Below are 15,340 nucleotides of genomic sequence, written 5' to 3' on the forward strand. Positions count from 1 at the left end.
AGCAGAAGGCTTGGCTCTGCTAGAATATAAATAAATCCCAGATACTAGGGCCTCCACTTGGGTCACCAGGGAGTGTGGCCGGCCTGCAAACCACCACAGGCCCCTCGCCCAGGCCACCCCATGCCCCAAGGGAACCCCCACCCTGATCTGGGACACCCTTCAGGGCAAACCAGCTGGCCTCCACCCATGCACGAGGACTCTATCCTATCTAATAAAAGAGTAATATGCAGATTGACCATCACTCCAACACACAAGATGGCTGCTCCCATGTGGTCAAAGATCCTGCCCCCATGTGGACACAAGATGGCCACCACATGATGGCCAGCAGGGGAGGGCAGTTGGGAGGGACCAGGCCTGCAAGGGAGAGCAGTTGTGGACAATCAGGCCACCAGGGGAGGGCAGTTGGGAGGGTCCAGGCCTGCAAGGGAGGGCAGTTGGGGGTGATGAAGCCTGCAGGGGAGGGCAGTTAGGGGTGACCAGGCCGGCAGAGGAGGGAAGTTGAGGGTGACCAAGCCTGCAGGGAAGGGCAGTTGGGGGGGACCCAGGCCTGCAGGGGAGAACAATTGGGGGGGGGAACCAAGCCTGCATGGGAGGGCAGTTAGGGGCAAACAGGCTGGCAGGGGAGCAGTTAGGCATCAATCAAGCTGGCAGGGGAGTGGTTAGGGGATGATCAGGCTGGCAGGCAGAAGCGGTTAGGAGCAATCTGGAAGGCAGGCAGGCAAGCTGTTGAAAGCTAACAGTCCTGAATTGGAGAGGGTGTAGGCTGAGCTGAGGGACACACACACACACACACACACACACACACACACCCATGCACGAATTTCATGCACTGGGTCTCTAGTTTTGAATAAAAATAACAAAAAAACTTAATTCTTTATTTTTCTAACAGAGCTGCTTTCCCACTCAATGAATGGCTCAATCATCCACCCAGTTCACAAATTAAAAATCTAAAAATTGCATTTCTTATTTTTTCGACTCTCTATAATGACCAATACATGAGAAGGTAGTTTTTAATCTTGTGAATATATGAATTTTGTCTATGTCTTAAGTCTTGTTCTCCAGGAACAAACACAGAGGTGAGGATTTGTGTGCAAGTGATTCGCTAATACATCGTTTCCAGACCAGGAAGCTAGGGAAAGAGTGGGGGGAAAAACAAGACAGGATATAATCAAAATAAGGTCTAATGTTAGTCAAAGTTCCAGGCCCAGCATGATTCTGCAGGGGAGCTCTGTGTTGTATAGAACATGTAGGTTTTCATGTTTCTGCACCTGTTAGACAATGGCTCAGGGATTCTGTGGGAGATAATTGCCAAGTTGTAGGCACTTTAAGCTCCCTCTGCATGTGGGCAAAGTGGCTCCAGTAGCCAAAGGAAGTTCTCCAAAGAGAACTGCAGGTGCAAGCCATAAGAAGAAGCAAACCATACCAAAACTGTAGTGTATGGTGTATGGTGTGTGTGTGTGTGTATGTGTGCACATGCCTTTGTGTGGGCATATTAAAATAGCTAAGGGAACCTGAACAGAGTATCACTCTCCACTTCAAGCCATTTCTCTATATGCCATTGTCATCTCCTACTGGACTAGAGTGATAGATTCTAACGGATCCCCCTTTAACCAAACCTTTTCCTACCCTCTAACTTATTTCAACTCTGTAGCAGGATTAACCTTTTATAAGCATGCCATGTTAAAATATTCCAAATGCTTTTCAAGGCACTGGAAATGAATGCAATATTGTATTCTAGCTTTAAAGCCTATGGAATCCTAACCCCTGCCAAAGTCACTGGCTCCATCTAATACAATTGGATTTTTTTGCATAAAGGCTTACCTTCCATCCAAAGTGGGCATCATAGTTAGAACAGACCTCAGGAAATGAAGAATGTTCTCCAATTTCTCTGGCAAGGGTTATCGGAAAAGACAATGGCCAAAGGAATCTCTCAGTGAGAAGAAATCAGGGTAATCAGTATGGTCAACTAAGGAGTTGGTTGAATTCTATGAGAGTGAGATATCTGCTGTCCTTGACATTCCCTGATGCTCATTTCCCACTGCACCATCACTAAGCAACAACATGAATGTCATGTTCTGAGCTAGTGACCACTAGACGGTACTTTCCATTACACTTTTTCTAAGCACTCTTTGACTTTGTAGTTTTCTGATATTAATTGAAGAATTTTATATTGCTTGGATCTCAAACTAGTTCTGATACTTATTTCCTATAAGATTTTTATTAAATTACTTATATTCTTAATGTGTCAGTATTTTCATAGGTATATGCTGTTGTAAAAATAAGTCCTTGAACTACAAATGACTATTAAAAGTTCAACAAAATATTAATGATAACTTGGGAATCAGGTACTAATTATATTCCTTTGACAGAAAGAATAGTTAAGGCCTAGTAATGTGGGTAAATATCCCAAAGTCTCACAGATAATTAGAGATAAAGCCAAGCTAGAAGTTTATTTGGCCTTTATGCCTTGATAAATGCCATTTAATTATAGGTGTAGTAGAGGCCCGGTACACAAAATTTATGCACTCAGGGGGGTCTCTCAGCCCGTGAGCCCGGCTTCTGGTTGAGCGGCACTCCCCCTGTGGGAGCACACTGACTACCAGGGGGAAGCTCCTGCATTGAGCATCTGCCCCCTGGTGGTCAGTGCGTGTCATAGCGACCAGTTGTTCTGCTGTTCAGTCAATTTGCATATTGGCTTTTTACTATATAGGATGTTACGTCATTGAGCATTTGGGCTATGCCAGGTAAATCTGAATCCATTACCAGGACTTTTCAAACACAAGTTAGAAATAACTATTGGTTGCTTTCTGGATTGGAACATATTAAATCTGAACTCTATAAATTCCAATATTTCATCAGATTGAGAAAGCTTAGTTCAAAGCAAGAAAGAAAAGAGAGACAGAATCAGAGACAGAGCATAGTACTCAAGTACTCAACCCCCCAATTCTAGTTTTCATGAGCAGGAAATGCCCACTAGCCTCTTTGCCCCTTTCATTCTTTCCACACTTAATTTAATCTTATAATTCAATTAATTCTTCTTTTGCCTACACTAGTTTGAGATGGGTATCTATTGCTTACCAAGTCATGAGCATCATCAGCAGCAGCAGTATTATCATCTCACATCTACCGAATCAAATGCCGTATAAATTTAAACCAATGTGTTAATAAATAAAATTAATTGAGATACCAAATGAATTATTGTTTTTACTTCAAGAAGATTCCACTTACTATTGCAACAGAGAGACATTCTTTGTTTCAAAAACTGGATCAAAGAATCCCACACCTAGTTTCACAATACCAATTTGTGTGCTCTTCATTCTTGTTAGGAAATAAATGTGTTGTTGTTTTTAAATTATCAGGTAAAATGTTTCCATTCAGAACATGTTCAACTTAGCCTCAAATAAATTTGAGTGACTCACTCAACTGATTGTTGGGGGAAATAATAGCTATCAATTGCAAAGATCAGCATCGTATGGCACCATGTATTGCAAGACACAATCCAAAGTATATTTGATATCATTGAATTTTCCTTGAGACACCATCTCAACTTATTACAGAAGAACAAGAGGAGGTGTAAGAAAAACAAGAGGAGGAGAAAGAGGAGAAAACAGCTAGTAAAATGTAGTAGACTGTGGGCAGAAAACAGTTTTCTGTAAAGTACATAGGTTCATATATATGCATATGTTAATAAATAATCCACTTAAGGCCTCTATGATCTTTGATGTATTGTAGAGATTATTTTTTTCAAAATATCTAGTATTTTAAGTTACAAATATATTCACATGTATATGCTGCAATATAATTATATTAAAGTCAGTCATTAACTTCCTGTATAGTTTAATTGTGATATATATATCTTCCTACTTATCTATATAAGTTTTTAAGGATAGTTCACTGATGTAACATGGAAAATAATATATATATATATATAATTTAAATAACATTTAGAAAAGTTTTATAGTTTACAGGTCATTTGAAAGTGAGACACAATCTAATAAACCATTTTCTCCCCCTACTCCTCAGGGGAAATAGACGGTACATTGAATTTGATATCCTGCTGAAGCCGCAAATAATGAGGACTTACCATTGCCTACCACTATTCATCTGGACCTATATGTTTTATGCAGTTGATGCTATCCCATTACAAGAAAAAGCTAACAGTGGTTTGCCAAGCAAAAGGATGATGAGTTTGACAAAAGATGATGGTAAAATGCTACATCGCACCAAGCGTGGCTGGATGTGGAATCAGTTCTTTTTGTTGGAAGAGTACACAGGTACAGATACACAATATGTGGGCAAGGTAAGAATTTTCATATGATAATACAGAGGCTGAAAGTGGTTTATATTTTACAGTGACTTTTGACATCACTGATTATTCAAACAATATTTGACTAATTGTGGTGTGCAAAAGGCATGATATTTCAGTAGAGTACGGTAAGGAATGTAATTTGTTCAGGTAGCTCAAAGCAAGTCAGTATTCATAGTATATCTCAAAATAAAATTAGTTATATTTAGATTTGATTCATTATTAATCAGCTATGTATGATTTTAATTGTATGTGTGTGAATCTAAAAGATTAAAAGTTTCTTGGAAATTTACTTTAAGGTCATGGGTAAATAATAACTAGCATGCTATAGAAGGTAATACAAAGTACAATTATAATATGCCAAAAATTACCAAATTATATTGGTCTCTACTAATGAATAATATTTTCTAATTAAGAGTAGTATGATATGTATAATAAATAAATACTTCTAGATGCTTCTATTTCTTTTTTTAAAATATATTTTTATTGATTTCAGAGAGGAAGGGAAAGGCAGAGAGAGATAGAAACATCAATGATGAGAGGTAATTATTAATTGGTGGACTCCTGCATGCCCCACGCTGGGGATCGAGCCCGTAACCCGGCATGTGTCCTCACCAGGAATTGAACCATCACATCCTGGTTCATAGGTGGACACTCAACCACTGACCACGCCGACTGGGCGCTTCTATTTCTTAATCTCAGGCAAACTGAACAACTTCCTGCCTACAATTCAGACCCATGGGTTTGAAGAAGAAGAAAAAAAGAAAAAAAAGTAGAAGAAAGAAACTACCTTTAGAAAGCTTTGATAGCATTCTTGTAGCAGGATGATGTTGCTCTTTCATCTGAAGTACATTGTTGATGCTGCTCATTAGCAGTCAGGAGCAAATGGCAATGGAAAACACTTAACCCTCCTTGCATTCAATTTTCAGCAAACTTTAATTCAACCTCTCTCCTCTGTGTCGCAGATTATGTGACATGATCTTCCTGATGTCCAAAGTTTTCTATTTATCTATCTTCCCCTTACCAATCTCATTTATACTGTTTTATATACCAGCAATTCCTGTGTTCTCTGTGCTTTACCCCCTATTTATGCCCACTCATTTCAAATCATGAGAATAAAAAATAAACAATTATGAATACTATCATCGCCCATAGATCCTTATATATTTTTCTTGGTTCTTGGCATATGATACTAGAGGGGATTGTAATGAAATGAGTATTGCTTAGTTCACTGCAACATCAGTCAAATAAGAACAGGCCAAAAATATAAACAAAAAAAGTATCCGATATCACAAAAGTTATGCCTATTGCTTTAAAATCACAAATACGTTTATCTGTGAAATTTCCAAAATCTTGACCAGGTTCTTCTTTTGTGTGTGTGACATTATGTTTTTCCAAATGCAGCTTATTTTATCAAAAGTCTATTACTTTCACTTTCTTGGAAATATCTGTCCTCTGGTTCCATAGGTCATAGTCATTTTGCCCCATACGGTTCACCTGATGACTCTTTTTTCTCTCTTATTTCTCCTCAGGTTAGTCATATGGCATCCTCCAGCATCCCTCACTTAACATCACTTTTCCCTCCATAGATAATAACTAACATCGTGATATTTCAAGTTCAACTGACAAATGTTTGTATCTAAGAACTTGAAATTGCTTTATGATTCTTTTTCTCAAGCTGTGTACAAAGGGCACATTCAGTGCATGGGGCCTTATATAAAGGGTTTCATCCTGGGAGATTCACAGATACAGAATAACCACAGATAAAAAGAGATACTTGTAATCTTAAGACAACCAAGGCTCCACTACAAGCATTTATTTTTGGCTGTAAACAAAAATTCTTTCTTATAAAAGTTGAGTGTGTATTGTTAATTGACCACTATTATTGCACATACATTTTATTTTTTATTTTTTATTAAAATTATTGAGGTTACATTGATTAAAAGGACCATATAGGTTTCAAACACACATTTCTATGCTACAGGGTCTGTATATTCTATTCTTTGTCCACCATAGATTCTTACTCAGCCATAAGAAAAGATGAAATGCTGATATTTACAACAACATGGATGGATGGATCTGGACAATATTATTCTGAAATTTTAAAACAGACATATGCTTTAGATCTTCCTGTACCATTTTGAATTAGTTCTGTAATCTGTCAATGATAGCTACTAACAGTGTGTGTAGTTTTAACTACTTTTCATAAATTTTTATCACTTCTCTTGAGAAAAAAAAACCTATTTTTTAGGTATGGACAAGGTAAGGTGTTCAACTTCCTGTGCCTATTTATTTTTGACATGTGTCAAAATGGAAAAACTCGAATTTTTCTCAAATGAAGATAATCACACAAATCTGTGTGTCAATTATTTTCTAGTATTTACTAGAGGCATGAAATTCATGCATGAGGGTGTGTGTCCCTCAGCCCAGCCTGCATCCTCTCCAATCTGGGACCCTTCAAGGGATGTCACATCCCTCTCACAATCCAGGACTGCTGGCTCCAACAGCTCGCCTGCCTGCCTTCCTGAATGCCCCTAACTGCTTCTGCCTGCCTTCCTGATTGCCCCTAACTGCTTCTGCCTGCCTTCCTGATTGCCCCTAACAGCTTCTGCCTTCCAGCCTGATCACCCCCTAAACCAGGCATCCTCAAACTACGGCCCACGGGCCACATGCGGGTGTTTTTGCCATTTTTGGTTTTTTACTTCAAAATAAGGTATATGTGCAGTGTGCATAAGAATTTGTTCATAGTTTTTTTTTTAAACTATAGTCCAGACCTCCAACGGTCTGAGGGACAGTGAACTGGCCCCCTGTTTAAAAAGTTTGAGGACCCCTGCCCTAAACACTCCCCTGCTTGCCTGATTGATGCCTAACTGCTCCCCTGCCAGCCTGTTTGACCCTAACTGCCCTCCCCTGCAGGCCTGGTCCCCCCCAACTGCTCTCCCCTGCAGGCCTGGGTCCCCCGCAACTGCCCTTCCCTGCAGGCCCAGTTGCCCCCAACTTCCCTCCTCTGCCGGCCTGGTCACCCCTTACTGCCCAACCCTGCAGGTTTGATCACCCCCAACAGCCCTTGTAGGCCTGATCACCCACAACTGCCCTCCCCTCCTGGCCATCTTGTGGCCGCCATCTTGTGTCCACATGGGGACGGCCATCTTTGACCACATGGGGGTGGCCATATTGTGTGTTGGAGTAATGGTCAATTTGCATATTACCTCTTTATGATATAGGATTATATAGGATTAGTATACATAGACTAGTAATACTCTTGCCTCTGAACTTGGTTGAACACATGAGTTGCAATGAGGATGTAACTGCTTGTACAATGACACAGATTGTCCTTTTGATCACATTGTTCTGGATGCTCTGGGTGAACTCAAGCCTAGTCTTTCCAGTTCTATTGCACTGGCAATATCCCATACGAAGTAAAGGCCTACCATATTTACCATGTACTACCTGGACTGGGTAAAAATAGGTCGCTTCTAATATGAAGAGATTTTCACAATTTTTTCTCAGTTTTACAGAAACTAGGAATTCCAGAAAATAATACCTATATTAATTTGTAAGTGATATAGAATTTTATAAAGTCAGAAAGGTATAATTCTTGAATGTAAAATCTAGGACTTAATTCTGAAGTTAGAGGAAGCAGTTTTGAACAAATAAAATAATGCTAGCAAGATTTTTTAAAAAATATTTTTATTGAGTTCAGAGAGGAAGGGAGAGGGAGAGAGAGATAGAAACATCAATGATGAGAGAGAATCATTGATCAGTTGCCTCCTGCACACCCCCTACTGGGAATGCAGCCCACAACCTGGGCACGTGCCCTGACCAGGAATGGAACTGTGACCTCCTGGTTCATAGTTTGACACTCAACCACTGAGCGCCATTGACTGGGCAGTACTAGCCAGATTTAATAAAACATACATTTGCACAGACACAATCATGCAACTTACAAGGTTCAGTCCTGATTGCACCATTTAATAATTATGCATAACTTAGAAGTCAATTAAACTTCACATACTTTAGATTCTTGTTAGGTTAAATGAAATTATCATTAAGATTTCTTTAACTGCAAAGTTCTGATATTTTCTAAGATTGTGGAGAAACCTGTGTCTGTGGGCAGGAGAATCTAGTAAAAATGTAATAAAAAGTTGCATGTGGATAATCCAAACAGGTGGAATTGCATATGACATGATAAAAGACACACACACACATGTACACACAGAGAGACTAGTCCAATGGGATAAAGGTAAGACCATTAATGTGAAAGGTCCAGAATTCCATGCTGAGTTGTTTTTACATACAGAATGGTATGTGAGTTCCTGCTGAGAGCTCTTGTACGAACTCACAGAGCACAGTCTGAGTGACAAATTTGCTTTCATTGTCTGGATGGGATGGACTGGAGGAACAAGAAAATGAATCTCAATGGTATTTCCATAAGGAAATACTATAGAGCGTTTCCTTACATCATTTTAGATGTTTGCAAGACAGGGAAGAAAAATCAGAAATGTTGAAATTAAGAGCAATTTTTGTTTTTCACAATAATGCCATCTGAAATTTGGTTGCTCACTCTTGACTAAAACTATCAGATATTTACCAATTCTGTTTTCTATACCAAGAGAAACCTTTGGTTCTTACAAAGAGGATTATAAAGTCATAGCAACTACTATGTAGTTTCCCTATAATTTGAATAGACACATGTGATGAATTACTTAGGACAGTGGTCGGCAAACCGTGGCTCGCGAGCCACATGGGGCTCTTTGGCCCCTTGAGTGTGGCTCTTCCACAAAACACCATGTACCCTAATTAAGTTAATAACAATGTACCTACCTATATAGTTTAAGTTAAAAAAATTTGGCTCTCAAAAGTTTCAATCGTTGTACTGTTGATATTTGGCTCTGTTGACTAATGAGTTTGCCGACCACTGACAGGAAAACTAGTAGTACCGCTCGAGAAGAATTAAAATACATTTGTTTCCTTTTTATTGAATTTTGGGTAATGCTGGTTAACAAAATTATACAGGTTTCAGGTGCACAATTCCACAATACAAGAAGCATAGCAAAGGCTTCTACTATTCTGTTAGAGAATCTTCATATGCATTTTATTTTTTTTATATTAAATCTAGATCTTGTGGAATCCCTAATGGTCATGGATTAATAATTAATCACTCATATGCCTATTATTATTGAGAATTAAGCAGAATTTAAATACTTTATTTCATTTTCTAATTATTAAAACATCTTTATTGTACAAAGAGTTGCCAAACTTACAGGAGTAGTGTTTTGTTTTCTTTAAGGAAAACATTAGTAGTCATAAAATAATTTTGAAATTTCAACTTAATTGACCATTATATTTTAATTCAAAGATATGTATTTAGCACTCATTTTGCTTAGGGCAATCGACATAGTGTCCTAGAACTGCCTATAAGTAGTCACTATCTAAATATAAGATATCATTTTGCAGACTTATCTCTAAATTTTTAATAGTTTTAATAAAAATATTTCATAGCTTAAATCATCATGAGTGCAATCATAGAACCCTACAATGGGAAGGGATTTTAACAATTATTGGGCTGTTGGTTATAATTAGATACAATTAGTTTAGATGTTAACTAAAACAATGAAAATACAGATACCAACAGCAAAACAGATAGGAGTCTGGTTTATATTATACTGAGAAATCAATCTGTTGAGTAATCAAGCTTTTGCACTTATGTATGTTGACTTATGCCCTAAACATTGATATTTTCCCAAAACATACATAAAATAATGTATTTGGCTAGGCAGTTTTCTCTTAGGCTTTAGGATATGGCAGTTTGAAGTATATAAACACAGAAATAAAGTCTCACATTTCCTGAGGATGTTTGATAAATTTTTATAGTATTACAGTGTTTTTCAGAACCAAAATAAATTACATTTATAAAGGTTTTATAATGTCATTACTTATGGTGCAGTACATGTAGCAGCTGCTTCTGATTTAAAAGCACATTGTATCCCAAAATTCTCTTTATAGGTTTGTTTTTTTTTAAACTAGAAACACATGAGAAAAATATTAAGCATTAACCTAAGTCCTCAGGACAATGCACAAATAGTTACTTCCCACCAAGTTATTTAAAAGTCAGCTTTTATATTCAACAGCTATTATTTTATTCTTAGTGCCAGTTCTGTATTACCACATCACTGCATGCTACACTAGTCTTTTTACGTGACTTTAATTCTCAAAGCATATTACACACTGTTTCTTAAATGATACCAATATCTTGGCCAAAATGGCTATAGAAAAAAAAAAAAACAACAACCCTCAAATTTACTTAAACAGAATTCCCAATACTGTATTCAGTACCATTGTACATTCCAGCCTGTGTCCCCATTAACTATGTAGCCTTAGCTCTAAGGCAGAATGAAACTTTCCTCTTGCATAAACTTGACCTTTACTTTCATTATGTTCACAGGCCTTTTTTTATAGGAAATATCTAAGCCCCCTTTCCATAATTTAATCTCTTCTCCTTGTTTTAAGTCTCATCTCAAATGAATCCTCTTACATAAAGCCAATCTTATCTTCCTTCACCCCACCTAGAATTCCCCATCAAAGTTATGTCACTTATCAAAACCTTACTTACGTCCAATTTTAATTATTCTGGTCTACTATCTAGAATCTGTGACCTTTGAATCTGTGTTGGGTTTCAGTTCTCCAAAATGTGTGACATGATATATTTACTCAAAATTATCATTCAGCTGCTCTCTTAAGAGACCTTTATTGAGCATTTATAACCTGAGTCCTGAGAAACTGATATTATAAAACACAGAAAGAGCAGATAAACTTTAAAATAAGTATATTCCCTCCTCCTGACACATGTTGCATCAAATTCAGTACTTTTCCTGTATTTCCATTATACTCAGTGTCCTGATTGCAACAAGGCTCTCAAACAGCACATACTGTATTTTAGTTTCACTTTCACTCCAAAATAATTTCTATGTCCTTGATACAGATAATTTAAAAGAGGTATCCATGATTAAAATAAAGGATTAAACAAAGTCTGACTGAATATGGATTTGGAACTACTCCCAGAAACATTTACATTTAAAATTTTAGAGAACTTCCCCCAGCCCCTCTGGAATATCAATAACTGTTAAACCATTCAAATATGTAAGAGTGTGGTAGAAAATGCTCATTAGTATGATTACCAAATTATGTCTGATTTTTCCTGATGGCCTATTTCAGTGCTTTTGTACTATTTCAAATACTCCAACATTTTCTTCCTCTATTTCCAAACTTATAGAACATCAACATAATGACCCGTACATACTCATCATTACTTTTAAAAAATCATTTAGGTATCTAATTCCAGTGGCCTTTTTAAAAATTCATGTGTCTGTTTATGTTGTTCATGCATTTCTAGTCATTATATTGACATTTTTATTTATCTATGTGGTAATATGAAGCTGCCTTCATTATTGAAGCAATATTTAATTGTTTTTAATTTAGTCATTTAAGTTCCCCAACTGTTTTCCTCTTCTTCAAGATCACTGTGGCTTTTGAAGTCTTTTGCATTTTCATAAACCTTTTAAAATTAGCTTTTCAATTTTCACTAGTCTCAGAAACTATTTCAGATTAAAGAGTTTAAAGTGATGCCTCTGTAAGAAAAGGTGTGATCCTGGATTAAGTTCTGAGTTTAAGTGGGAAGTTACCATAAATACATTATTAGAATAATTGACATATTTGAAAATTGACTGTTTATTTTAATGTTATATATAATTGTATTGTTATTTTTTAAAATTTTGTGATTTTACTATAATTATATTAGACAATTTTCTAATTCTTAGATTATAGGTGCTGAAATAGTCATGTAGAGGTATAAATGAATATGATGTCTACAAATGGGAGAAGGTAATTTTAGTACATATAATACATGTAATAATATATAGGACAAACATTCACAGGCCTACAGAAGTCTATAACACAATAAGAAAAATATGGACAGGTAAATAGAAAATTGGCAATAAGATTAGCTAAGTATTTCACAAAAGATGATATCCAAATCTCTGGCTGGAAGATTTACTATATATATAATAAAGTGCTCAACTCATTAGGAAATGTAGATCTAAACCACTCAAAACCAGAATTACTATGAATAAAAGACCCCAAATACCCAAATCCCAGGGAATTCTCACAGATCTATGTTAAACTACAAATACTAGAGACATTATAGGAGACTTAGAGAAATACAACATGCTTGAAGATTAGAAGACTAAAAAAATCTAGATTAAATGCCCTCCCAATCAATATCCCTATAGTATTTCTTTTAAGTTTATTTTGGAAGGCAGCTATGCTCACCACTATACCACCAACGCCTTTTAAGTTTATTTTGAAAAAATTTAAAACTTTGGAGGATCACTCAAACTGTGCACAGTTCTGTACCTCATTCAGCAATTTTACCAATGATCATTATTTCATGAATTTGTTTAGTCACTTTCGGTTTGTAAAGATTTTATATTATGGTAGAACTATTTCCATATTGTCACTGTTTCTAGGATTTGTCCCTTCTTGGGAACTATAGATTTGGAGTACTTGCATATCTACACTGACTTGGCAAGGATTCAACTCTCATTTCTGTTCCCTGCTGATTAAATCTCTGTTTAGTTTCTTAGCTTTCTTGCTGACGTTATCTATCTTGCTTGGAGCTGTATTTAGTGCACATCAACTAAACATTTGGGGATGTTAAAAGACTTTTGGGGGATCAAATCTCTGTGATTCCCACCTCCCTAAAATTGTGTTCTCCAGTTTTTAGTCACTCAGGCAGACTCAAATGCTAACCACTATCTCTTCAGCCCAATAATACTGCTTCTCTCTGTTTGAGCTCTGATTACACATTTTCCCCATCCCCCTAACCAGAAAGTAGCCTCTTTAGGGAGAATAGGCACTGACTGTTTATTCATACAGAATTTCAGTTTGGGAAGATGAAAAAGTTCTACAGATGGATGGTAATGATGGTTGCACAACTAAGTGAATATACTTAATGACACTGAATTTTACACTTACAAATAGTAAAAATCATAAAATGAACATTATGTATGTTTTATCACAATTTTAAAAAGTGTGTTCACCATTAGATTGTCAAAAACTTCAGGAATTTATTATTATACTAGTGGCCCAGTGTATGAAATTTGTGCACTCTTGGGGAGGGGGTCCCCCAGCCTGGCCTGTGCCCTGTCACAGTGCAGGAGCCCCACGATCCATCACCCCAAAGAGGTAGGCCCTGCCCACCCACCTGGGGCTCCTCGATGGATTGCCCCAAAGAGATAGGCCGGAGCCGGGGGTCCCGCCTCCACACCATGCAGAGCCATGGGACCCCCAGGCCTCACCGTGCGGAGCTGAGGGACCCCCAGGCCTCACCGCACGGAGGCCTCCACCAGGCCCCGCCCCTGGGCCTGGGCCTCCACCAGGCCCCAGGCCTCCTGGTGATGGATTGTGACAGCGTGATGCAAGTCCCCAACTCTGCAAGTCCCCGTCCACCTGTGCTTGCTGAGCAAGCAGCCGGCTGATTGGTAGTTATGTGTGAGGGTGTCCTGACTATTTGCATATTACCCTTTATTAGTATAGACTAGTGGCCCGGGGCAAAAAATTCGTGCACGGGTGGTTGGAGGGAGTCCTTCAGCCCAGCATGCACACTCTCCAATCTCGGACCCTTCAGGGGATGTCTGACTGTTAGGCCTGCGGGATCAGGCCTAAACAGGCAGTTGGACATCCCTCTCAAAATCTGGGACCACTGGCTCCTAACCACTCACCTGCCTGCCAGCTTGATCGCCCCCAACTCCCCTCCCCTGCTGGCCTGATCACCCCCAAGGCTTTTATTAGTATAGATATGACCCTTCAGAGAAGATTTCACTAATCCTGCTTTACAATAAGAACTTGATGATTTAATCATTGGGGCCAGACACCAAGATTCCCTTTCTTTGAATAGTGGAGGGAATAATTATCTAGTCTTTAAGTTGCCCTGAACATCAAATGAGATAATGACTTAGAAAAGTATAAAGCACCATTTAAAGACAACTGTCTTTTTCATGTACTGAAAAGACAATAAAGTGGTAAAATGAAAAACACTATTTTTATTCTCCCCCTTCCTTCCTTTACAGCCTTTATTTAAACTTTGAAATTTATAAAAATTTCACTCCAATTATCATTTCTTTACATTCAGTATTATTTTGTATTAGTTTCAGGTTTTATATTAGTTACAGAATAATGGTTGGTTAGACAATCATATACTTTACAAAGTGTTCCCCGATATTTCCAGTACCCACCTGGCATCATACCATCATTACAACACTGTTGACTATATTCCCTATTTAAGTGACAATAGCTTTAAAGGTTCCTTCCAGTCTTTCTTTTGTGTTGTTTGCCCCTCCTTTTCTTTCTCACCTCTTCACTCATTTTCCTTATATGGTATTTCAATTGGCCCTCAAAGCTCAGTGAAGGCACTGGGACATGCTTCATCCATTTTACAGACCAGGAAACTGAGGCCAATTCCAGTTGGCTGTGGAACTGGACTCAGCTGTGCAGGGAGCCCTCACAACTGCGCTCTCTGCCTTTCTTAAGGAACAGCCACAGGGCAAACAGAACAAACTTCCCCGTGAGGCTTCCAAGCCTCGGGCCTCGTTCTCAAGCACCTCTTCATCATGGATGCTTCACATTCTTTCATCTCCCCCATCCCCTCCCCATTCTTTACTGACCCCCCTTTTGGGGAGCAGGTGGCAGGCTTCACACTCAACATGCAGGCTTGCGCCACAGTAGGGTGGGGCAGGCACGGGCTTGCTTTTGGGCCAAAGAGGGAGCAGGAGTCGTGGCCTCTCAAGTGCACAGGCCATGGCGAGGTCCAGTTAGTGCTGGGAGCATCACCAAACCATCGCAGTGGGGTACCCGGCAGTGGGATGCCCCCTCCTCTGAGATGGCGCCACCCCTTAACCCCCGCCTCAGGGCTGTGGGTCTGCGTCCTTCCACACCGGCAGTCATCGCCTGTTTTCTGCGTCTTGGGGCCACCGCAGA

The 15,340-nt window shown here is 38.6% G+C and overlaps 1 protein-coding gene across 1 annotated transcript in view; it reads left to right on the forward strand.

Annotated features, from left to right (window-relative positions):
- Positions 1 to 4,072: 4,072 nt before the first annotated feature.
- Positions 4,073 to 15,340, forward strand: part of CDH9 (cadherin 9) — a gene marked incomplete at both ends in the record, with an annotated part of 60,408 nt that continues 49,140 nt past the window's right edge. Inside the window, one exon of the mRNA XM_079797987.1 lies at positions 4,073 to 4,300. Within this exon, the coding sequence (XP_079654113.1) occupies positions 4,073 to 4,300 (228 nt within the window). The remainder of the gene's footprint in view (positions 4,301 to 15,340) is intronic.

The sequence above is a fragment of the Cnephaeus nilssonii genome (assembly GCF_951640355.1).
Source record: "Cnephaeus nilssonii genome assembly, chromosome: 2".
In the NCBI taxonomy this organism is placed as follows: domain Eukaryota; kingdom Metazoa; phylum Chordata; class Mammalia; order Chiroptera; family Vespertilionidae; genus Cnephaeus; species Cnephaeus nilssonii.